This window comes from Protobothrops mucrosquamatus, unplaced genomic scaffold (assembly GCF_001527695.2).
Source record: "Protobothrops mucrosquamatus isolate PMUCROS unplaced genomic scaffold, P.Mucros_1.0 scaffold1026, whole genome shotgun sequence".
NCBI classification, from domain to species: domain Eukaryota; kingdom Metazoa; phylum Chordata; class Lepidosauria; order Squamata; family Viperidae; genus Protobothrops; species Protobothrops mucrosquamatus.
The window spans coordinates 50,286-74,796 of NW_015387261.1; the positions used below are offsets into that span (position 1 = coordinate 50,286).

General features: G+C 40.1%; 1 protein-coding gene across 1 annotated transcript in view; it reads left to right on the plus strand.

The window, feature by feature from the left end:
- Positions 1-14,458, plus strand: part of SPINT1 (serine peptidase inhibitor, Kunitz type 1) — a 33,533-nt gene extending 19,075 nt beyond the window's left edge. The window contains exons 2-10 of the mRNA XM_015819960.1: positions 252-406; positions 2,435-2,570; positions 4,868-5,038; positions 5,893-5,919; positions 6,800-6,925; positions 8,260-8,307; positions 11,670-11,840; positions 13,500-13,556; positions 14,219-14,458. Of these exons, the coding sequence (XP_015675446.1) occupies positions 252-406; positions 2,435-2,570; positions 4,868-5,038; positions 5,893-5,919; positions 6,800-6,925; positions 8,260-8,307; positions 11,670-11,840; positions 13,500-13,556; positions 14,219-14,427 (1,100 nt within the window). The 3' untranslated portion in view covers positions 14,428-14,458. The remainder of the gene's footprint in view (positions 1-251; positions 407-2,434; positions 2,571-4,867; positions 5,039-5,892; positions 5,920-6,799; positions 6,926-8,259; positions 8,308-11,669; positions 11,841-13,499; positions 13,557-14,218) is intronic.
- The last annotated feature ends 10,053 nt before the right edge of the window (positions 14,459-24,511 follow it).

Consider the following 24,511-nt stretch of genomic DNA (forward strand, 5'->3'; position numbering starts at 1 on the left):
GGAGAAAAGGTGGCGGAACTCAAACCTGGCCACGCCCTCATCAAACCCTAGGACCGCCCCTTTAGAGAACAGGAATGCAAGTAAAATTTGGGAGGGGCTATTTCTGGTGTGGGAGGGGCTATTTCCGGTGCGGCCGGCCCGGAAAAAGGTGCCGGAACGCGGTTCCGCCGCGTTCCGGCTGAAAAAAAGCCCTGGTCCTATGAGAGTTTTGAAAAATTAATGCATTCTGATGGTTGTTGTTTTTAAACTAGATGATCAGCCGCCTAAACCTAAAGCTTGGATGGATGTGAAAGTCCAGCCCAGTAGCGAACCAGTAATATTGAATGGCTCAGAAAGTACTGATGATAATGGAATTGTGAATTATGAATGGAGTCTTCTTTCTGGTGATTCCTCGGTGGTAATGCAGGTAAGTCTACTACTAAGATTCCCTTCCGTAGCACTTTTAAAATCTCCATTTAATCCATATGGATTATAAGAAAAAAAAATTAAACTTCACATTGTTATTAAGATAGCATAGAGATTATTATTAATAGGATAGCATAGAGATTATAAAATACTTGAAGATTTTTTTTAATTCCTTGGAATTAGCATGGCCATTTAGGAGAGAATGTGATACACTTGACTTTTTTTCTCTGATAATACATTCCATCCATCTAACACAGGGGTAGTCAACCTTGGCTCTTTTATGACTCGTGGACTTCAACTCCCAGAATTCCTGAGCCAGCTAAGCTGGCTCAGGAATTCTGGGAATTGAAGTCCACGAGTCATAAAAAAGCCAAGGTTGACTACCCCTGATCTAACAGGTAAAGCTATCTTTATTCCTCCAGATCCTTTTGGACCTTTCAGTAGGATCTGCTGAAATTCCTTGCTGGTTTCTCATATCATATACATCAGGGGTGTCAAATTGCTGGCCCGCCTGCTGGATGCATCATGCCGAAACCGCACCCATCCCATTGCCGGCAATGGAAAAAAAGTCGCGATACGTCGTAACACGTCACATGACGTTGCGAGTTTGACATCCCTGATATACATTTTTGTGACTTAACAAATATGGCTAGCTTTTCACCATTTTAATTTTGCTCCCTTGCTTTGAACCCATTCAAGAATGTAGGTGTCCATTGATGATCTTTTTATAGACTGGCTAATTTAGTTGAAGTTGTTTGTAAACATTATCAATGTCATTATCATGACCACTATGGGATTAAATAATGGATTATTTCTGTTTTCAGTTGGAGTCTGGTAGTTCTGAAAAGATCAACTTTTAAAAGTTGTAAAGATGATTTAATGTAGCTATCAAATCTAATCTAAATACAGATTCTTATTTCTGGGAGTTCATGAATAGAACAATACAATGTGTGTAACATGAAGACGTCTCACATCACTGAAACACATGAAGACTAATGCACGAATAATTTATTATAATTTTACTGGGCATTTCCATCCATCTGGCAAGTGCTCTCCATCAAAGCAGTGCTTTTGTCCCTCTTCCAGCAAGTATATACTAAGCAAGTATATTATATAACTGGGAGAGGTACAAAGTACAAAGATGGGATGAGGAATAAGATAGTTCTTAGTTTCGTTTCATTCATTCATTCATTCATTCATTCATTCATTCATTCAAAAGCAAATATCTTATTCAAGTGCTCGCCTAGGCTGTGCAAATCAAGGACATCAAATCTATATACATAAAAACATTAGAGCAATTTTTTTTAAAAAAATTACTCATTTCTAAATCTATATACTTTGGAGATCTTTTATACTTAGTTGCTGCATGTTATGAACAATATGTTTAATCACGATAGGTGTGTTGAGGTTTTTTTAAAGCTGATTTAGTACATTGCTTTTGAATGTTATGGTTTTGTTATATTCCTTTGTGAATGATTTTTAGATTATTAGCTTAAAAAACTACAAAATAACAATTTAGTAATGCTTTAATTTATTCTTCTAACTTGAATATTGAGAATGTGTCACTACAAAGACTGCTCTTCTGTTGTTTTGTACTGTATGGTAGTAGAGCTTGTTTTATGATTAAGACAATTTAGAAGAAAGAAAAAACAGTCACAGGTATTTGATAAGCTATGAAATAGCCCATTTCCTAAATGTTAGCTAGAGGAAAAATGCCATTTTATTTAACTTCTGTTGGATTGCAAATTGTTTGGTAACTGAGAGTTTGTAACATTGCGTGGTATAGAGACAAATAACATGAGATTCATGAACCATTGCACAACCTAAACGATTCTAAAGCATCTACATAATTCTGGGGATATGCTACAAAGAATTCTGAATTTAGCAACTCCTTATATTTATACATGATGGGACTGTATAATATGATAAGCAACCCCAGAGTTGCTTAGATAAACTCTAAAGTGAGGGAAACAAAAGACCTGTTTTGCTTAGGTCATTTTTATTTCTGATTTTTTTCTTGTATCTTCAGAAAGAGAACAATAGTATGATGCTTTTGAATCTGAAGGAGGGGATTTATATCTTCCAATTCACCGTAACAGATACTGCGGATCAGCAAAACTCCATCAACATCACTGTCACTGTACTTGATGCTGATCAGACTGTAGGTAAGTCATTTGTAGATGCAGCTTTTAGCCTGGAATCGAGACGTGTCAGTTTAGCATTTATAGATTGCCAAGAAACATTCAAGAGTCATATAGAACAGGGGTCCCCAACCTGTGGGCCGCAGCCTATTGGCCACTGGGTGGTGTGAATGGCTGGTCGGTACGTGCATGTGTGTGTGCGCGCACAGCCCCACTCATGCAAGTGTTGCCACAAGCATCACAGGTGATTGTGGCCCCACTCGCGCGAGCGTCACTGCAGGTGTTTGCGGCCCAATTAGCACAAGCATCGCTGTGAGCATCGTCGCGGGTGTTCGTGGACCCACTCGCATGAGCATCGCTACAAGTATCATTGCAGGCGTTCACGGCCCCACTTGCACAAGCAATGGGTATTCGTGCGCACATATGCGTTCACCCCTCCCACAAAGCCATCCCTTCTTTCCCCCCTCACTCTGCTCTGGGCTGCCAACCCCACAAGGTTGGGGAACTATGATAGAGTGCAACTATGGAGATGATAAAAGTGAGCTTTTATGAAGCATAGTAAACTTTTCCTTTTTTAAAAAAAGTTAATACTTTTCTTAGCTTTTCAATGTTTTAGTAACACAAGAAAAATCTACAGGTGGCCACAAAGATATTCACAGTTTTAATAATGTTATTGCTGGTTTCTGGTCCCAATAACATTTTACTAAAAATCGGTGCCATAGATTACCATCATTTTGAAGAAGAAAATATGTAGACTGTACATTAATCCCTAAAATATGCTTAATGCCATTTTTAAAAAGCCTAAAACAGTGGTGGCGAACCTATGGCACCGATGCCAGAGTGGCACTCAGAGCCCTCTCTTGTGGGCACGCGTGCCATGCCCTGGAGATGGCAACTGTCCTTCTTCAACCAACCGCTTGCTAATTCGCCGAGGTCCCACGTGGCCGGATGCATCCCAGCACGGCTGGTTTCCCTCCCCCCCGTCCCGTCCCTCCTGGCCTCACATGCTCTCCTTTTCTCGGGCACGACCCACTGCATCGCCTCCTCAACTGTCGGCCGACCATCCAGCTCAGAGGCGGCTTCTTTGAATTGCTGGTGGCGGGCTGCGGAGCCCCAAAGTGTGCCGGTCGAGGGGCCAGCAGGCTGCTGATGGACACTGTCAGTGCCCATGTGCTCACTGGCCTCTGAGTGCGGGGGCCGATGGTGTCAGGGAGCAGCCACCCCGGCCCTTGCCTTGCCCCATGGCAATGGCAACCCCGCCCTGCCTCGCCTCACCCCACAGGACGAGCCTCCTGCCTACCGCTCCACCTGCCAGAGACCCCCTGGATCTCCCCCAACCCTGCCCACCCCCCACAGGCGTCCCTCCCCACGAGCAACATTAATGTGACCATGCCTACCTTGGCCACACCCACCCAATCTGCTATGACCACCATAGCCATGCACACCCAGTCGGCCACGCACACCTGGCACCCGGCGATAAATAAGTGGGTTTTGGGTTGCAGTTTGGGCACTCGGTCTCTAAAAGGTTCGCCATCACTGGTCCAAAACATTCTGTTTCCCTAAAATATGGGATTTGCAAAGGTTGGTAGATGTGAACAATTGCAGGCAGCACTCTACACAATAACTTATTAATGACTGCCAAAGACATAAGCGCTTGGAGCATCTGAGCTTCTCTTTCAGGAAACTATTCAATTATGCTGATACTGACAATGATGTATGTAATTCTTTCCTGCTTTGCTCTCTCTCCTTTCCTGACTCCAATGTAGCCACATATGGAATAGAGTTAGACAGGCAGATAAGCAAATAAATAGACAGATATGCTCTTGAAATAACGCAGATTGGAGTGGTATCTTAGTGCAGGAGCCTTTATACACAAAGAAAAATGCAATTATTCCTTAGAATTATTAAAGTTCCTCTCACCATCATTTTAAAAACAACAAAATGTTCTTCCTTGTTTTTTGCATGGAACCCATTACTTCTTTATTTATTTTATATTTGTAAGAAGAATATGAATATGTGTGTGCGTGCGTGTGTGTGTGTGTGTGTATACATATGTGTGTGTGTGTGTATTGTATACTATAGACTTTTTAACATTCTGCTGTAAGATAACATGAAGAGATTCCTAGGTGCGCTGACATCTTGTATTTGCTATTAAAATATATTTAGTGATTCTATTGGAAGAATAGTCCTTGACAACTACAGTACCTGCTCCCATCTTTCTTTCAACTGGCAACACTGTAAAATCTGGGAAAATAGACTAGATATAATTTATGCCTTCTCTTACCCTTACTGTGAGAATTCACCTTCCTTGTTCTTCCTAGATCATTGCCTGGCTCCTTATAAAGTGGGACGGTGCCGAGGTTCCTTCCATCGTTGGTACTACAATCCTGAAATCGAGCAGTGTCAACAGTTCATTTTTGGTGGCTGCAACGCCAACAAGAACAATTATGTCAGAAAAGAGGAATGTAATCTTGCCTGCAAGAAAGTGGAAGGTTTGTTTATTAGAAGATATTGTTTCTCTATTTTAGAGATTTAAGTGGGGAAACTTAATTAATTCAGAATTATTTTGAAACTACTGATTCTTATAACTTTCAGTCAAATTAAGCTGATTTGGCTGGTTTCATTCTAATGTTTTAATCATGATTTATTGAGTAAACCATAGTTTAATTGTTTAAATATTTCTTTTTAATTCGGCTTTTAATTATTGTATTTGTATTGTAGTTTTTATGAGGCTGTTAGCCGCCCTGAGTCCCATGAGGAGAAGGGCGGGGTATAAATTAAATTATAAAATAGTGCCCCAAATCACTCATAACAAAAAAAACCATGCTTTTCAATACATAGTTATTAGGTTCAGTTTGTGAACTCCGTTTGTATACATCTGAGTCAGGGAAACAGAAAAAGAGAGGCTTTTTATGGCTTGTGGGGCTAGAACCCACATAAATTCCCAATTAGCCAGGTTGGGGAAACAACTATTAACATCATTCAACATCTGGAGGGCATTATCAGGTTGAAGAAGGCTGAGCCAGGCTATGAAATCAGGGATACTTTGTCTTTATGCCAGTAGAGGGAAGCATATGATTGGCATTTGCCTGAATGACAAATATTGCCTCCATTGCGTTGCTATGTGTTACATAAATAATTTGAAGCGGCTTCTATACATATTAAGTGCATACCAGAAAAGTATATAAGGGACATGGTTTATAGTTTCTGGGCTGGCAATTCTCCAATCCCTTTTTTTTTTTTAAACTAAATTGGTAAGGTGGTTGGATTGAATGTTTCAATGAGAGCTATTTGAAAAACTGATTCTTGAAAGGACAGTACTTTACCCCCATTTCCTTCTTTTCAGGTGCTGTTGAAAAACGTCAAGAACCAAGTAAGTTCTTCTGTAGTTTTCCATGATAGCATCCAAACTTCTTGTGAACTACTTTAGTGACATGAGGCTTAGTGGAACATCTTTGATTGTTGGTTTCTTACTCTATGCTTTTGTAGCATTGCAGTGAAGCACTTGCCGGTACTTTTCTACAAGTACTACTCGACTTACATCCACAATTGAGCCCAAAATTTCTGTGGCTAAGTGAGACAGTTGTTAAGTGAGTTTTGCCCCATCTTATGAACTTTCTCACCACAGTCGTTAAGTGAATCACTGCAGTCGATAAGTTAGTAACAGAATTGTTAAGTGAATCTGGCTTCCTCTTAACTTTGCTTGTTAGACTCAGAAAAGATTCAATATGATCCTGGAGCACTGCAACCATCTTATATAAATAAAAATGTAAATGTTCGTTTGTTCAAAATCTTAAATCTCCGAAAGTTCTTCACCGATTGCTTTGAAATTTTGACACAATGTTGCATTCGAATATGCGCGTGTTTTTATATACATATACCTACTATTATATAGATGTCACACCTGTGACAGGTAAAAACATGCTTTTTTGGAAAAACAGCGCCATCTGTTGGACGTAAAAGCAACACACTTCTTTTCCATTTAACCAGACTGAGCCACAGCAACACATGGCTGGGAACAGCTAGTCATAAATATGAGAGTTGCCAAGCAACAGTCGCAAGTGTGAAAAACATGAATCACTTTTTTCAGTGCTGTTGTAATGGTCACTAAATGAACTGTTGGAAATCGAGGACTGCCTGTACTCTTATTTCTGCCATGCCCAAGGAAGAAAAACATCTTTTTACCTGAATGTCACAAAGATAAACCATCTTTGCTGAGAGCCCTTGAGAACTAACCTATGTTTCTCATACAGTGTGCAATGGAGATTGCCTGCCCTTCTATTTCAAATGTGAAGATGGCTGCTGCATTGACAAAGTTCTAGAATGTGACGAAACTCCAGATTGTCGAGATGGGTCAGATGAGAAATTTTGTGATTCGTGTAAGTTGGTCATCCTTGAACTGTCTGAGATTAATAAAAATAGAGATGGTATTGAAGGCCACTGAGTCCAACTGTGTTCACTACCACAAATTAAATTTAAGCATACCCCAAACATACGACTTACATTTTTCCGTTGAATTTTTGATGGGCATCTAAAGGCTATTGTGAGAATGCAGTTGGGCTGTTGTTGGATAGGCCTTTGGTCTGATCTGGTCTTTTGATTGTCCTGTGAGAAGATAATAGAGAAAGCTCTTGGGAAATTCAAAAAGGAAATTTTAGTACATAGTACGTTTCTATAGCCTGCATGTATGTATGTGTGTGTGTGTGTGTATGTATGTGTGTATATGTGTACATGTATATGTACACAAACGCACAAACACTTGAGATGTTTTAGGTTGAAGAGAAGCTGTAAGTAAGGCTCAGGTCTGAGATTGAAATAGGATTGTTTTTAGCTCAAAGCAAATCTGATAAGGTTGGAGAACTTCCTAAGACAGCGGTTCTCAACCTATGGGTCGCGACCCCATTTGGGGTCGATCGACCATTTCACGGGGGTCACCAAGCAAGGCTGTCCGCCATTTTTTCCCCCTTTTCCGGCGGGTGCCTTACCTCCCTTGAGCTGGGCCAGCTGGTGGTCGGCCTGCTCCGTCTCTGCCACTTGCCAGCTACGCCTCGGCCAGCGCAGGGGGCGGAACCATGCATGTGCGGCGCTCCCGGGCAGGGAAAGTCCTCGACGTACGACCGGTTGGGTAGTCCTCGACTTACGACCGGTTTAGTCCTCGACCTACAACCAGTTTAGTCCTCGACTTACGACCTGTTGGGGGTTGCGGCATTAAAAAGGTTGAGAACCACTGTTCTAAGAGGTCAGAATAGCTTATTTTGAATTTAAACAGCTGTTTTTAATGTGCATATAATTGCACCCCGCTGTCATGCATAGCTTTCTGTTCTAAGAAAAACTTAATCTGTTTATTATGCAAAACAAAAGTAGCAAATTAATGATCTGCAAAATAAAAGAGAATATTTACATTGGCATCATTTATTTTTATCACAAAACTTCTCTTTTCTTACATAGTCCTTGGATTGATTGGTCTCAAATATTGTTTAATATTGTTTTAAATTTTAGTGTTAACTATGCCTACTTAACACTAAATTAAAACATATTAGTAAACAAGGTTTACTAAGAAACAGAGGCAGAGTGGAATTTAAAAAAATGAGAAGACAAAAATGTTTTTAAAATATGTCACTTAGTTTATGACATACATCATAAGAATTATTTCCATTTTCAAATAAAAAGCCTGCCTGTAAGCATTCTGCATTCTGCTCTTTGTCTCTTTCAGATATTCAAGGATTCAATAAGTTACAGAAAATCAATATTACTGTCAGAAGTAAGTATATTATAAAATGCATGAAGGATTACACTTGAAACAAATTTTAACACATTTAAAAAATCTATGCTTGCTTCTTCCAAATATAATTGAAGTAGATGTCTGCATTCAGGTAGAATTTGAACTGGATTCTGTTAAAGAATTAACTATTCTGGGCATATTTGAGTATAATCTTGAATAACTTTATTATTGGGAAATGGTCACATCAACAAATATCCTCAGTTGGCTATTTCCAACAGTCAAGTGTTTTAAAGCATCTTTCTATAAACACAGATCTGCTTTAAGTAGCACTTGATTAAAGACAAAAAAAATGGTGGAACTGTAAAGTCAAATATAGTATAAACATGGGCATGTAGTAAATTTGCTTGTGGCAGTCTTGTGTAAGCTGCAGTAAGTAGAACTTGTTACAAAAGCATAATAACAATCCATGGTTACTGTTAAGCTTATACTCATTTTAGTTTAGCTTATACTCTAGAACAGGGGTGTCAAACTGCCAGCCCGCAGGCCGGACGCGTCACGAGGAAACCGCACCCACCCCATTGCCGGCAATGGGGAAAAAGCTCCGATACATCACGCGACGTCACATGACATTGCGAGTTTGACATGTCTGCTCTAGAAAAAGTACAGAGAAGAGCAACAAAGATGATTAGGGGATTGGAGGCTAAAACATATAAGGAACGGTTGCTGGAATTGGGTATGTCTAGTTTAACGAAAAGAAGGACAAGGGGGGACATAATAGCAGTTTTCCAATATCTCAGGGGCTGCCATAAAGAAGAGGGAGTCAGGCTATTTTCCAAAGCACCTGAAGGCAGGACAAGAAGCAACAGATGGAAACTAATCAAGGAGAGAAGCAACCTAGAACTAAGGAAAACTTCCTGACAGTTAGAACAATTAACCAGTGGAACAACCTGCCTCCAGAAGCAGTGAATGCTCCAACACTGGAAGTTTTAAAGAAGAGACTGGACAGCCATTTGTCCGAAATGGTATAGGGTTACCTGCCTGAGCAGGGGATTGGACTAGATGACCTCCAAGGTTCCTTCCAACTTTATTGTTGTTGTTGTTGTTGTTGGCTCTGTTAGTTGTAATCAGAATGTGTCCTGGCCAAGACTTCAGAAAGTCTGTGTGAAGTCTCAAGTGTTAATTCTGGTGTTAGAGAAGTCGTGAAGAAATGTCCATCTAGCACCTGGAAATGACTCGGTAGCCCTGAGACATTCCCTAGCCTCTTTTCTAGTTCATAAGCCCCAAAGGCCGTCTGGGGCTCATCATACTTGCCAGAGGGGAGTGCAGTGTTTGTCACATAAACACAGTGAATGAAAGCATGAAACCATGTCACTTTGTAATAGTGTTAATCATTATGTAAAGGTTTGCCTCAACTAGATCTCCCAAGAAAGTAGAACACTTGAAACGGGCATTGTTTCAAAAGGAACTTTTATTGAGAGTTAGTGATAGCAATAGAGCAAAGCAAAGTCTGAAAAATTTGCGCGCAAAAGGTTACATCATAATGCCCATTCAGGACTCCTCCCCCCAGTGTCCAACCATCCGATTGAAATCCAGCCAATCCACAGGTGCCAGGCTGTTTTGAGAGCCTGGTGATTTAGCGCCCATCTAAAGGTCTCTCTGGTTTTTGTTTCCCAATGGTCCCAGGCTCCGTTGTCTGGAGATAAAGCAGATGTTTTCAGGCCACATTCCTTTCACACAAAGGGAGGATGTTTCAGAGAGGACAGAGCAGAGCCAGGCAAATACATTTCCCAGGCAAGCAGCCCCACTCCCACCAGAATGACAGACCTTGGAAAGGAATACACAGGCAAAGCAATAATAAAGCAATAATATGCAGACAAATACATTGGAGGGGTTTGACACATTGTTATTATAATTTTTAAAATATTGGGTAAGTTGTATAAAAAGATGGAATGTTCCCTGAATGTTTGCTATTGGCCTTCATCCTGTAATGTTAGGGTTAGCTAACAGTTGCAAAAGAAAAATAACCATTATAACAATGGTGCAAGGTAAAGTATTTCACTAAACTGTAAATTTTAGAGTCACCAGGAGTCAAGCGGCATATAAATTTAATATGTTTATTATCATTACTACTTCTATTATAATTAGTACAGATAGTCCAGTGGTGGCGAACCTTTTAGAGACCGAGTGCCCAAACTGCAACCCAAAACCCACTTATGCATTGCCGAGTGGGCGTGGCCACTGAGTGGGCGTGGCCACCGAGCTGTTGGCTCATGCTCACTTGCTCGCTCGCTGTCCACTCCGACTTGTGCTCGCTCGCTCGCTGTCTGTAGCAAATCCTGCTTCCGCCAAAAGTTGTTCCTTTTATAGCCTCTCGCCTATTCCCAGACTGCGCATGTGCGGAGAGCTGCGCATGCGCAGAGAGGAGGAGGGAACAGCTCGGCCCAGCAATGGCTCGCATGCCACCAGAGACGGCTCTGTGTACTGCCTGTGGCATGCGTGCCATAGGTTCGCCACGACAGAGATAGTCCTTGACTTATGATGGCAATTGGGACTGGAACTTCTGTTGCTAAGCAGTGCGTTGTAAAGTGCAACCACATTGCTTACAACGGCGATTCCTGCATTCCTGGTTGCCATTGTTAACTGAATCCCATGGTCGTTGTTAAGGCAAGGGAACTTTCTGCTGTCTTACTACCACCAAAGTCAGTGGGGGAGCCAGTGGAAGCAGACAAAGGGCTGGTATTAGGTGAGGGAGAGTCTGAATGTATGTGCAGGAGTTTGGAGAGGGTGTACAAGGATGTGCAAGAGACCCGGGTCTGGAAGGATGCATAGATGAGTGCAAGAGGCATTGGTCGGGGAGGGTGTAAGGGGGTGCGTGACAGATGCGACATGTCAAAATGGGTGTCCAGGGGTGCACTATTGGTCAGCATGGTGCAAAGGCAGAGGGATTAGGGGAGGGTGCCCAGTGGGGGAGACTTTCCCCAATAGCTTGCTACCTACCCTGCCAACTTTCCCATTGACTTTCTGGGGAAGCCGGCAGAGAAGGTTACAGATGATGTTTGTATGATTGCAAGGTCAAAAGCAACCAGTCAAAAGTGTAAACCTGTTGTCAGGCACCCAAATCTCAGTCACTTGACTGGGACAACCAGAACTCCCAAGAACCGGTCCTAGCTCTCATTTGTTTAGCACCATTGTAACTTTGAAGCCAGTTGCTGAACAACTGGTTATAGGTCATAGGCCTACCTGTAATACATTTTAAGTTTTTTAAAAAAAAGCTAGCTGTGCTACATAGGCGGTAGACCAATTCTCTGAGTGGTAATGGCTTTATCAAATGTTTAATCATGATAGGTCAGTAGAATACAATTAATTAATAGCTAACAATATTCCTTGTTCCTTTCTGGTAGCTTATTGTTTGGATATGCCAGATACTGGACCGTGTGAAGGAAGTCTACTTCGCTGGTACTACAACCCTTTGACTGAGAAGTGTGGTCGCTTCACCTATGGAGGCTGTGAAGGCAACAAAAATAATTTTGAGCAGGAAGAAACATGTATGAAATTATGTAGAGGTGTCACAAGTAAGAAGAAAACCTTAAAGATTTTTTTTTTTAAATCATTGTAGTGGGACCTCTACAGCAGGGCTTTTCAATCTTTTCACCCATTGTACCACTTTTAGGATATGGCAACATCCGAGTACCACCAGTTGCCTAGCAAGGTGTCAAAAACTTGACCCCCCCCCCAAAAAAAGGAAAAAAGTGATGAAGTACAGATAGTCCTCGACTTACAACAGTTCGCTTAGTGACTGTTCGAAGTTACAATAACACTGAAAAAAGTGCCCCCCAAGCCACAGCCGAGCAAGACACCTGCCTGCCCGCTCGGCAGTGCTCTTCCTCCTGTCTGAGGTTTTCATTGTTGTGAGCATTTCTGTTGAGAATTGGCAGCAGGGGTGGGGGGAGGTGTTTGGTTTTTATTCCCCCTGTCTGCTGGGTGGTTGCAGCAGGTTTTGGTCACTTCACATGACCCTGGGACACTGTGACCATCATAAATATGAATCAGTTGCCAAGCATCTGAATGTAAATCATAAGACCCTGGAGATGCTGCAACATTCCAGCTGATCGGCGCTTCTTCTGGGCTCAGCAGAAGCACCAGGATCAGCGCAGAGCTCCAGCTGGAGCCTGGTGCTGATCCTGGTGCTTCCACTGAGCCCTGACAGCCCTGCAGCTCCAGCCATCTCTCACTCAGGCTTGTGCGGTGCTGCCACCGGTTCAGCTCATTCCCCTCCCCCACTACCACTTTTCTAGGATGGTCGTGTACCACCTGCCAGGTGCCAATGTACCACAGGTGGTACCCATACCACTGGTTGAAAAGCCCTGCTCTGCAGCACTCAGTAGTATTGTTGCTAGAGGCTGGTGCTTTATTTTGCAGCTTGCTAGTTTTTATTTAATTACATTAATAAAAAAAATTAAAGTCAAGTGGGCCAGGAGCCTAGTAAGACATCAGGAGAAATGATGTCTCCATTTTGACTTTCTCTAAAGCCCTCAAGACCTGGTGATCCTGTCAGGCATGGGGCTTTCAAGGGACGAGAGATCTGTCCTGTTGGCTCGACTGCTGAGGATGCCATTTTTATCTACCCAGGATTATTATTTTTGTTTTTATGATATTTATTACTGTGACCATTTAGAATTTATCGATTTTATATTGGCTGTTTTTAATTTATTGTTGTCTGCTGTCCAGAATAACATTGGAAGGAAATAAGTGGCTATATAAATTTGATTATTATGAGAACCAGTTTGGTGTAGTGGTGAAGGGAAGCTGGAGACTGTGAGTTGAAGTCCCGCCTTAGCCATGAAAGCCAGCTGGGTGACCTTGGCCAGTCTCACACACACACACACACACACACACACACACACACACACACACACACACACAGCCCAGCACACCTCACAGGGTGGTGGTTGTGGGGAAAATAGGAGGAGAAAGTGTGTTGGATGTGTTCGCCACCTTGAGTTACCTGTAAGAATAATAAAGGCGGGATACAAATAAATTAATAAAATAACTAATAAATAACCATATCTGGGCATAATGGCATCCTTGGCTCCCGTCCTGCCCTCCTGGGGATGGTTATGTAATAGTAACTTAACTATTAAGTAACTGCTAGTAACTTAATATTATCAGTACATTGTTGTTTCCATTATTCTGAACATTGTTACATAATCCTGTATTTTCTTTTAATACAGAGGAAGATATGATTGGGGAGAGATGGAGAGGATACGAATATCAACAAGCCAGTTTAAGTATGTAATGACATTCAAAATAACTCTTGAGTCCCTTTTCTTCTGCTTGTTACGATCTTTATTCTTAACAGCAACTTGCCTTACATTTTTGGGTGGTGGAAAGAAGTATGACGTACTTCTAAATAAAATGATTTATTTTATTGATAACAAAGTATATACCACAAAAAGAACAAAAACCATAGAAAATGGGAAAATAAGATGTTACAAAACTTGCACTTTTGCTCCCACAAAAAATACTGGCTTAAGAATTCTAATAACTTTCCCTGCCACCAGAGCATTTTTTTTTGTTTTGTTTTTGTGGTATAATTGGTATAATTTTGATACTAAAGTGCAGCAACGTTTAGAACCTGAATTAAGACTAGCATTTCCACTCCCGGTTTGTTCGTCAAAATCACGTCAGCAGGTATGCATATCTGAGAATGTTACATTATAATTATAGTTTTCTTTAAGGTGACCTAGAGTTGGATTTAGGCTGATCCTGTACTATCATCTTATAAGGAAGAGTCCTAGAAACATAAGTGTTTCCTTTGTTTCTGAATGGATTGGGAGCCTTCGTAAAGCAAAAATGTGTCTTGAATTTTTTGCATAAGAAAGCATTCCGACAATTTCAGTATAATCATGATTTCTCTCTCCATCTCCCACTCCTGCTCCACCTCTCATAGGTGCTTTTGAAGTGGCCATTGCTGTGCTCCTTGGTGTCTGCATCATGATAGTGTTGGTAGTCCTTGGTTACTTCTTCCTAAAGAATCGAAAAACTTACCGAAGACGTCGTCAGCCCCCTACTGTGGCTAATTCCACTCTTTCTTCTGTCTTATCAACTGCTGAAGACACAGAACACCTGGTATACAACAGCACCACAAAGCCCATCTGATTCTGTAAAATTATCCTCCATTTCTGGGAAGGACAGTGCTCCTAATGCTTGTGTGTGTGGGGGAGAGGATCTATTGAAGGATTTTTCCTTCCTTTTTCCATGTTTCCTTAGACTATCCATTAGCTGCTTACAAACTCTACCTGCCCTGATCCCGTGATAGTTTCTAAGGGCAAGGAGTGATCAGAAGATTAGCCTCCTCTGACAATACATTGACTTTTTTTGAGTTCATGTTTCCCTGAGTTCTATAATGAAGGTTATTTTAAGTGTAAGGACTTGCTATATCTATTGAAGGAGCCATAGTGAATGGGATTCTTCTTCCCACAAACCCACTGAACCCTACATTTCTTTGTCTTTGTGTGTGTGTGTGTGTGTGAGAGAGAGAGAGAGAGAGAGAGAGAGAGAGAGACAGACAGACAGACAGACAGACAGACAGACAGACAGAAACACATAGAACATTCCTTACTTCTTCCAATTTCTTTCTGTTTAAAACCTAATGCTGCCTTAAAGCCACTCTCCCTGTGTTTTAACTGGTACATAAAGTGATACAGTTTTTAAACTTGCATTTTGATGAAATATTTTGATGGACTAATTAAGTAGAAGTGGTGTCCTTTTCACAAATCTGTTAATGTCTATGCTGAGGCCTGAGCTCATCTCATCTATGCCAAATACCTAGATTAATGCTAAATGGAAAACAGGCAAATTGTGATTTGATCTGAATGCATGTAAGAGGAAATAGAAATTAGGTCATGACTGAAAATCTGGCTCTGCCTTTCCCTTCTGGATTTCCCCTCTGTTCCTACCTTCTAGTTATCATTTCTAGTTTAATGTTACAATACTGTTTTGAGTTCTTCATATCTATTTATTTTTAGAATCAAATTGTGACAGAAAAAGAGGTCATTCCTCATTTTATAATTTGCCTCCAACTATACAATCTCTTTAAGTAGTTAAATAATGTAATTACATAGGGACATTTTCAAAATTAGCTTTTCTTCAGAGCTAATTTTCACAAGATCCTTGGACAAAAGGAGAGGCGTGAAAGTTGGCAGACTCTGCTTCTTGCACAGCCATACTTAAATATAGAGAAAGCAGGTGTTGCCCACACTTTATAAAGATAGAATATAGGTTTGTCCCAATTTTCCACAAATAGGGTTATATGAAACATATAGGTTGATGCCTGTGATGTTTTCATTGACCTTCCTGTTTGTTGATGTAAGCTATTTTTATCCCTTTCCTATTCCTACTGTGACCTACACCCCAGTTTGAAAATTGATGTCTTACATTTTATGGCATCTGATAATTTACAGTTATGCCTGAGTTCTGAGTTCATTTTATGGATAGAGATGCCTGAAATAAATTCTCCATCTCTCTTCAAAAACTTCCTCAAAAAATAGTTAAATCAGGCTTCACCTCAATTTCTGCTCATTTGAGGATGCACGTCTCTAAGAAAACTCCCCCTGAATTGTACGTGTTTGCTTATGTGTGGAAGGAAGGCTGTTTCAATAAGGCAGTGTTTCTCAACCTTGACAATTTTAAGGCATGTGGACTTCAACTCCCAGAATTCCACAGCCAGCATTGCTGGCTGTGGAATTCTGGGAGTTGAAGTCCACATGCCTTAAAATTGTCAAGGTTGAGAAACACTGCAATAAGGGCTTATGCTTTGGGGTCATTAGGTGGATCACTCCCATCATTCTGGCAAGTTTACATGTGACTTCGAACATTTCTGAGGGCACTGAATCTTCCCAGGAGCTAAAGGGGAGGAAGTATTTCACAGCGGTGCAATACATGATAGATTGACCTGTAGTTGGCTTGTATTATAGTGGATTGCCCAGCTCTTGCCTGACCCTCTTGAGAATCCAATAGCAAAGCTGAATATTAGTTTTAAATCCAAATCTTGCTTTTGAATTTGAATCATCTTCCTCTCTGTCTATATAGCACAGAAGGTTAGCCTGTGAAGCCAGTGAGTATATACTCCTATCCATTCTGTATGAAGTTGTACATAACTTTTGGACATACTCTGTGATATGAATGAGGAGATAATTATTTTGTTTATTCTTTTTTTTGGGTAGATATTATGAGATTTTGTTTTATTGTTGTACTGTATATAAGGATTCTTTGCTTGGATGTAAATCTCTGCTGGCTGAGCTGAAGCGTCATCAGCAAAACGAACAGGAGAAATAATTATTAGGGAATTATCTGAAGAGAAGGCAGCTGTTTATTGCTCCAAGGGCCAAACCACCTCAAGTACGGAACTGGCTGAGCATCTGTGAGAAATTGCAAATTGGGGTGGGGAAGGAAATGACAGACCTGGTCATTGTGCCTTACAGGGAGGAGACAAGAGATTACTCATTGTGCTTTGCAGTTGGCCTGATTATTCCATGTTGATACAGTTGTCAACGCCACCTTTTCTGTACCTCTTCATTGCTTTCTGAGCCCTCAAATTCTCAATTTCCTCTCTGACAGTGAAATTTTTAATAAAATATTTTCTTTACAACTTGCTTGCCTGGTCAATTTTTTTCCCCAGTCCCAGGATATTCCTTGCCAGCTTGGGAAAGGCTTAGGATCTTGCTGATATCCCTGTGTTCAGAGAAAAGAAGATGCCCCAGATTTTTCATAATTCAAGAAACAAACCTTTAGTAACTCTATGGTACAATGGCATATCAACATCAATAGGTTGAAATTAGGCTTGAGAAACTGTGGGTTGGAGAGCATTTCCTGTACATTGGGACAAAATACTGAAGAAGGGAAGGGCACATGTGATTTCAGCTGGTTGGACTAGTTTGGAATTAGGAGCATAAGAAGCAGAAAGCATTCACTATTAATGAAATGGCTGTCCATAGATAATTATAATGCAAATTATATTAATCAGTGACCAGTGGGTAAAAAACTGACTCATTTTACTTCCATCATAAACATCCTTTAATATTTTTCCACTATCATTCTTTTTGAGGAATTCACCATGGTTTTAGGGCCTTGATGTTGTATTATAAACATGTAAGTCACAGTGCAATCTTATTTGGGTCTACTGAGAAGTAAGCACCATTTAATATAGCTTATTGTGATAATAAGAACCTGGCTGATTAGAACAAAAGTTGTATTTGGTCTATTCTTCTATTGTTGCAATGGCCAATCAGATATCTTTGAAAAACTACCAAAAAAAGACTGTAGAACTGTAGTTTACTCAACTAGTATAAAGTTGAATTTGAATAGGATTGCAGATTCTGCCTAATACAAACTTGTAGAGTTCTGAAACAATGGGAACTGACACAAACTATGGAGAAATAAAAGGAAAATATTAGTATGCTTGAGGGACTCCAGCGCCCCCCCCCCCCGCTCAGGTCCACAGAAGTTGAAACCAGAGCATTCAAAAAAGCAAATTTAATCAGAATTCTTTATCAGAATTCTTTATTGGTCAAGTGTGGTTGGACAAACAAGGAATTTGTCTCCAGTGCATCAGCTCTCAGACAGTGTACATACAAGTAATAGTGATAAATCATGATCATAAACAACATAAAAATACATTCATCATAAATTGTAAAATACAACACTTCATCATAAATCATAAGATGCAACACTTAGTGATAGTCATAGAATACTAGCTAAGCAAACAACATAAATCATACTAGGCTACTAAACAATATAAATTGTAAGATACAAGCAACAAAGTTACAGTCATAAGAAGGTAAGGATACGTAATAGGAAAGATGAGAATAATAGTAATACAGCTTGACAGTTTGACAGTGTTGTAGGAATTAGTTGTTAGGCAGAGTGACGGTGGGGGGGGGGGAAACTGTCCTTGTGTGTAGTCATTCTGGTGTGCAATGCCCTATAGCGTCATCTTGTGGGAGAAGTTGAAACAGTTTATGTCCAGGATGTGAGGGGTCTGTAGATATTTTCACAGCTCTTTCTTGCTCATGCAGTATACAGGTCCTCAGTGGAAGGCACGCTGGTAGCAATTGTTTTTTCTGCAGTTCTAACTATCCGTTGAAGTCTGTGTCTGTCTTGTTGGGTTGCAGTGCCAAACCAGACAGTTCTAGAGGTGCAGATGATGGAGTCAATCATTCCTTTGTAGAATTTCTGGCCTAATTTACAGCATTCTATCTTTAATGGGACAATAAACACAATGTCCTCCAAACACTCCACTGAGGACCAAATAAGTCAGCAGGAGTGAAATGTTGAATAACACTTGAAAAAAAGCAAGGGTGTGGACAGTGAGAGGGAACTTTAGTAGTAGAGAAACATTGAATTTTTTTGTTTCAGTGAAATGGTGAAATCCTGAACAAGAGCACTCCTCTGAGGAAGAAAAAGTATACTGCAATAATTTATATTGCTTTGTTTCAGGACTGTGTGAATTCCGCTTGGAAACAGTACAGAAATCAAGGCTAAAAAAGTGCTGTTTGACCCAATGACCAGTCCCAGGTTGTCAAGAGCTGAGTTGCCCTAAACAGGTCAAATTCTCCAAGTGTTACTAAGGATGAGGCAATGTTACTGTCAGTCTGTACAAAGAAGTAGAGGTTCAAATGTTCAAACAGGCCACAGAGTGTCACTAGTGGGCTGTGGTTCCTTAAGTTAAAAGTTACTAAAGAATTGCAGCACCTCAAAGACTAAACCAAATCCTTGTGGTACAAACAGTTGTGGATTGAATTCATTTTCATCGACCCCATCACTTTTTAACATTTCTTTAATAGATTTATATAGTTACCCATCTCAAATATCTGATTCTGGGTGGCTTATACATAAAACTCATAGTAGCCAAGGCAGTTCATGCATTTGCATGTCATACTACAATATTCCTTGACCCTTTGTAAATGAGATTAATTCAGTTTTCCTAGTAAAAATTGTTCTATTATTCTGTTATGTTGCCTGCTCAGACCTTGTTTCTCTTAAAAATGGACGAATAAGAACATACGTTGTGCCCTGCTGGATCAGAGTCCTGCCTATTTAGTCTAGCAGTCTGTTCTCACAACTGCACAAAGAAACCCCTTAATCTCTCATAGACGACCTTCAGAATTAGCCCTACTAACATCAAGGCCAATAGTCATTAATCCCCATGACATCTATGAATTGGTACAACCCTGTATGTCAGTATCATGTATTAGCAATTTGTCTAATTCACTTAATTGTCTGCTTATCCCCTTACTGTCTTCATATGTTGAACAGTTTGCTTTTAAAAGGATGAAAGTGGTCCTTCTGAATTATTCCATAAATGTATTTTATTTTCAAAAGTGCTAATAAAGTTGCAAAACCCATGTGGAAAGTGGAGGTTTGATGGAAACACAGTTTATTTGTAGTTTATGGATTGAAAAGGGTCACCACGATGTAAAAAAGATGTTGAGACTCTAGAAAGAGTACAGAGAAGAGCAACAAAGATGATTAGGGGACTGGAGGCTAAAACATATGAGGAACGGTTGCTGGAATTGGGTGTGTCTATTTTAATGAAGAGAAGGACGAGGGGGGACATGATAGCAGTGTTCCAATATCTCAGGGGCTGCCACAAAGAAGAGGGAGTCAAGCTATTTTCCAAAGCACCTGAAGGCAGGACGAGAAGCAACGGATGGAAACTAATCAAGGAGAGAAGCAACCTAGAACTAAGGAGAAACTTCCTGACAGTTAGAACAATTAACCAGCGGAACAACCTGCCTCCAGAAGTGGTAAATGCTCCAACACTGGAAGTTTTTAAGAAGAGACTGGACAGCCATTTGTCCAAATGGTATAGGGTTTCCTGCCTGAGCAGGGGGTTGGACTAGATGACTTCCAAGGTCCCTTCCAACTTTATCATCATCATCATCATCATCATCATCATCATCATCATTATCATCATCATCATTATTATTATTAGACACACTCTCTCCATAGATGCCCATCATTTACTGATCAGCCTTCTTTGTCAATGGGCCATGGTAAATGAATATTATGGACATTGGAGTCCAAAGTAGCTGGACAGCGCTAGCTTGGGAAAATCTGCTTTGCATAAGTCCAGCCATTATTAACTGTAATGTGAGTTAGTGTGCTATGCAAACCTAACCAATTGTGGCTTTGGGGCTAAAACAAAACATTGTTTTGTGTTAAGTGAAAAAGCCAATAATAGGAGAAAATCATAGAAGATGTTTTTATTGTTACAGCTGCTTTAGTTCATGCTGAAATGTTCTGTTTTTTATGTTTTTATGTGTATTTGGATTTTGTGAGCCATCCAGAGTCTGCTGGAGTGGACAGTCACAACAAATTTAATAAAACAAATATTGTTGTTTAGATTTTGAATATGCAATACTTTTCAGTTCTTGCATACAACTCATGAATTTCATCCTACCAGATTTAAATAATGCCTACTAATTTCCATTTGTAATTTCTAAGCCGCCCAGAGTCGTCGTGTAGGGGGGATGGGCAGCATCGAAATTTAATAAATAAAATAAAATATATAAAAATAATAATTTGCCTTCCTGCAATGACATTTCTAATTCTTCCTATTAGTTCCCCATACTCTGTGCATTTGCACAGGACAATGAAAACCTTTGGTCATACAATCGTCTTCCATCTTGTGTTTAGATGTTCGTTATTGGGTGCCTCCATAACCTGCGTTTCAGTCCCAGTCCTGTTCCTAGTGCATAGCGTCTCACTCTTGGGGGGAGGATCTCTTCTCCCTTCCTTACAGGGGTCAGTTTAAAAACCCTCTAGATCAACTTTGCAAGGTGACAAATTCTTCTCAGCTTTTCTGAGGGACAGAAGGCTTCTTACTAGGACACCCTTACATCCCAAGGTTGAAGTATAAAAATCATTTAGTCCAGCTGGCTCAGGAATTCTGGGAGTTGAAGTCCACGAGTCATAAAAGAGCCAAGGTTGACTACCCCTGATTTAGTCTATATAGCCAGTCGTTTGCTTCCAGTATTCTTCTATCTCTCCCTGGGCTGCATGCTTAAGGAAAACTGCAAAAATACAACCGGAAGTGGCATCCACAACTGTGTCTGGCTGTATCCTTTCCTTTCTTCCAAATGGATGAGGAGAAGAGAGAAATGTCATGGCCTTAGACTCTTGGGAACTTTTCCATCACATTCTGAATGTAATCCCCAAAAGGCAACAAATTTCTCAGAACAAATCTGACAGAAGTTGACACAGCTACTTTGCTCTTTCTTTTTTTTTCTAAAAAAATAGTTTTATTGAAATTTTTTTAATAGGATAGAAACAATACCAAGATTAGAAAAGAAAATAAGAATAGCAAACAAGAGAGAAAATAGAAAAAAGGAGAAAAGGGGGCAGGGAGATTATAAGGAAGTGACTTCCAATTTTTTTGACAGTGGTTGTAAATGAATTTCTATTTTACACCCTCTAAAAGTGCACCATACTTTTCTTGTTTCCATAAACTACCATTTCTAATCTTCAGATCCATACAGTAAATCACTAGTTCATTTTCCTGTTTTCAGTAAGAAGTCGATAAGGGATTTCCAGTCACTGATAAATTGTTGGTCTTTCTCTAATCAAACAAGTTAATTTTGCCATCTCTGCTAGATCTGGCACTATTTCTCCATTGTGGGTATTTCAGAATCTTTCCATTTCTGCATTTATAATAGTCTTGCAGTATTCGTATATAAAGATCATCTTCCGTGGCTCTTTTCTAATTGACTGTCCATCAATACCAGCAAGAAAAGTTCTGGTTTCAGTGAAATGTTGATTTTAAAAATTCTTTGCATCATTATATGTATTTGAACCCCCAAATCTCTGGCTTTTTTTACAAGCCCTCTAGGCATGATAAAATAATATTTTGTCCACAATTCTAACATAAATTGGAAGTAATGTTATTACTAAGGCTGAGCGCAAAAGAATTGAGGCCTTTGAACTATGGTGCTGGAGAAGACTCCTACAAGTCCCTTGGACTGCAAGGCGATCAAACCAGTCAGTCCTAGATGAGATCAACCCTAACTGCTCTTTAGAAGGCCAGATCCTGAAGTTGAAACTCAAATACTTTGGCCACCTAATGAGAAGGAAGGACTCACTGGAGAAGAGCCTCATGCTGGGAAAGATTGAGGGCAATAGAAGAAGGGGACGACAGAGAATGAGGTGGCTGGATGGAGTCACTGAAGCAGTAGGCGTGAGCTTAAATGGACTCCAGAAGATGGTAGAAGACAGGAAGTCCTGGAGGAACGTTGTCCATGGGGTCACGATGGGTCGGACACGACTTCGCAACTAAGAACAACAACGTTATACATTCTAGAAGGTACTTTGATCTTCAGGGCAGAAAGGTATAACTAATCCTTTTTGCAAAATGTTTTCCTTCCAGAGATTCAGTTTTACAGGAAACATATTAATCCTAAATGTCAGAATGCGAGTCTTTTCCTAATAAAATATACTATAAAATAAATTTATTAAACCTCTATGTGCTTAATGTATCTCTAATTCTTCAAACATGGAATGAAGAATTAACTAGGGATAAAAATATATCCCAGGTGATGCCATACCAACAAAAACTCACTTTCTGAATGTTTTGGTGGATTAAAAATATTTTAAATGAAGCCCACAACTGCCAAATGCTATCTTGCTCCTGATTTAAGCTAGCTCTCATACACTTAAGGAGGAGTACAATAAATATACATTTAGGAGCTGGTATTGTACAAATTTAAAGTTACCATGATCAAGTAAAGGCACGACCAGCTTTTTCAAGTTTGTCACTATCTTTAAATTTGTAACATAAATCGATATTATTTTTTTCAGGCTGCAGATAGAGAGCTAAAGGTGAGAAAAGGTACTTTGCCTAACACAGCTTTCTGAAATCCAACATCCTCCAGATCTGTTTAGCCACAACTTCTAACCACTAGAGCTGGGATTTGTAGTCAAATACCTCTGGAGACACCAGGATGGGGAAAGCTGAGTTTACAAGTTCATGACCAAGGCTGATCTGAATAAGGATTTTTGCTAACCACTGTATTATACGCGCCGGCATGAGTCAACATCAACCAAGCAGGTTCCCACACTGGCATTTAAGGTAAATTAGACAAAAGAGATTTGATTATGGAGGAAATCATTATGCTTTTTCTGTCATCTTGGGAAGCATGCATTCTCCTTTACTTAGTTTTTAATGAGATTGTTTATGTTGAATCCATGATAACACAATATTTTTCATACTAACTGTTTTGCATCTAAGTTCAAAGTCCTCATAGTTTAGGATGAAATTCTGTATTCTGCCCTGATTTCTTCTTTGCTTTCTTACTAAGAGTAGCAGTATTCTGAAGGAGTCACATAAATGAAGATTATTCTGCACTGATAAATCTGTTGTTTTAAGCATGCAGAACATTTACTGCCTGAGTCACAGACTTTGAAACACCTGGTTCCCAAAAGGAAAAAGTGTTGCCTCTGTAATCTAGGCGTTTGAGTTACCAAAAAAACATACAAGCCAATATTTTGAATATAGTAGGTTCTTAAGTGAGTAGAGGAAATGGACTGGACTCAAGATGTGCCTGAAGAGGTATAAGACTAACTGAAAGGAGTAATATTATGATCCAGATAAAAGATATCTAGCAAGGCAGTGCAAATATTGTACTAGAGGAGTTATTATAAATAATTATATTTATTTTAAGGGATACAATCTCAGTTCAGAATCAAAAGTCAGAATCAAAGGACATGGTCTATGCAGAGCCAAGAAGTTATGGAGGTTACACTGTACTTGACCAAGCAGGAAGACATGGTCATGATGGAGCTATGTACCTGTGGTGTAGTCATGAAAAATGCTGTATGTTGGATTTTGGTTGCTGCTGATATCAGTGGTTTAACCTGGTAAAATATATCCCAGTGATTTCCGTATTGGCAAGGATGCATAGAAAGGAAAGATGAAAGGGAGTGAGAATGACCCGAAGGAAGTCATAAAATAGGTCCCAGAAAGTATTATGTCACTAGCAAGTTCAGGCTTGTCCTTTGCTCCAGGTGTGGCCACTACTCAGTCTCTCTAGATACTGCAATGTGAACTGGAGTGACCCACGCTTAGAAGAAGAAGAACACAGATTTGCTGAGTTGGCTAAGACAACAGCGTGATGAGAACATTATTCAGTTAGCTGCCCCGGCCAACAAATCCTGCCTTTAAATAGAGGCAATTAAGAAAAGAAGT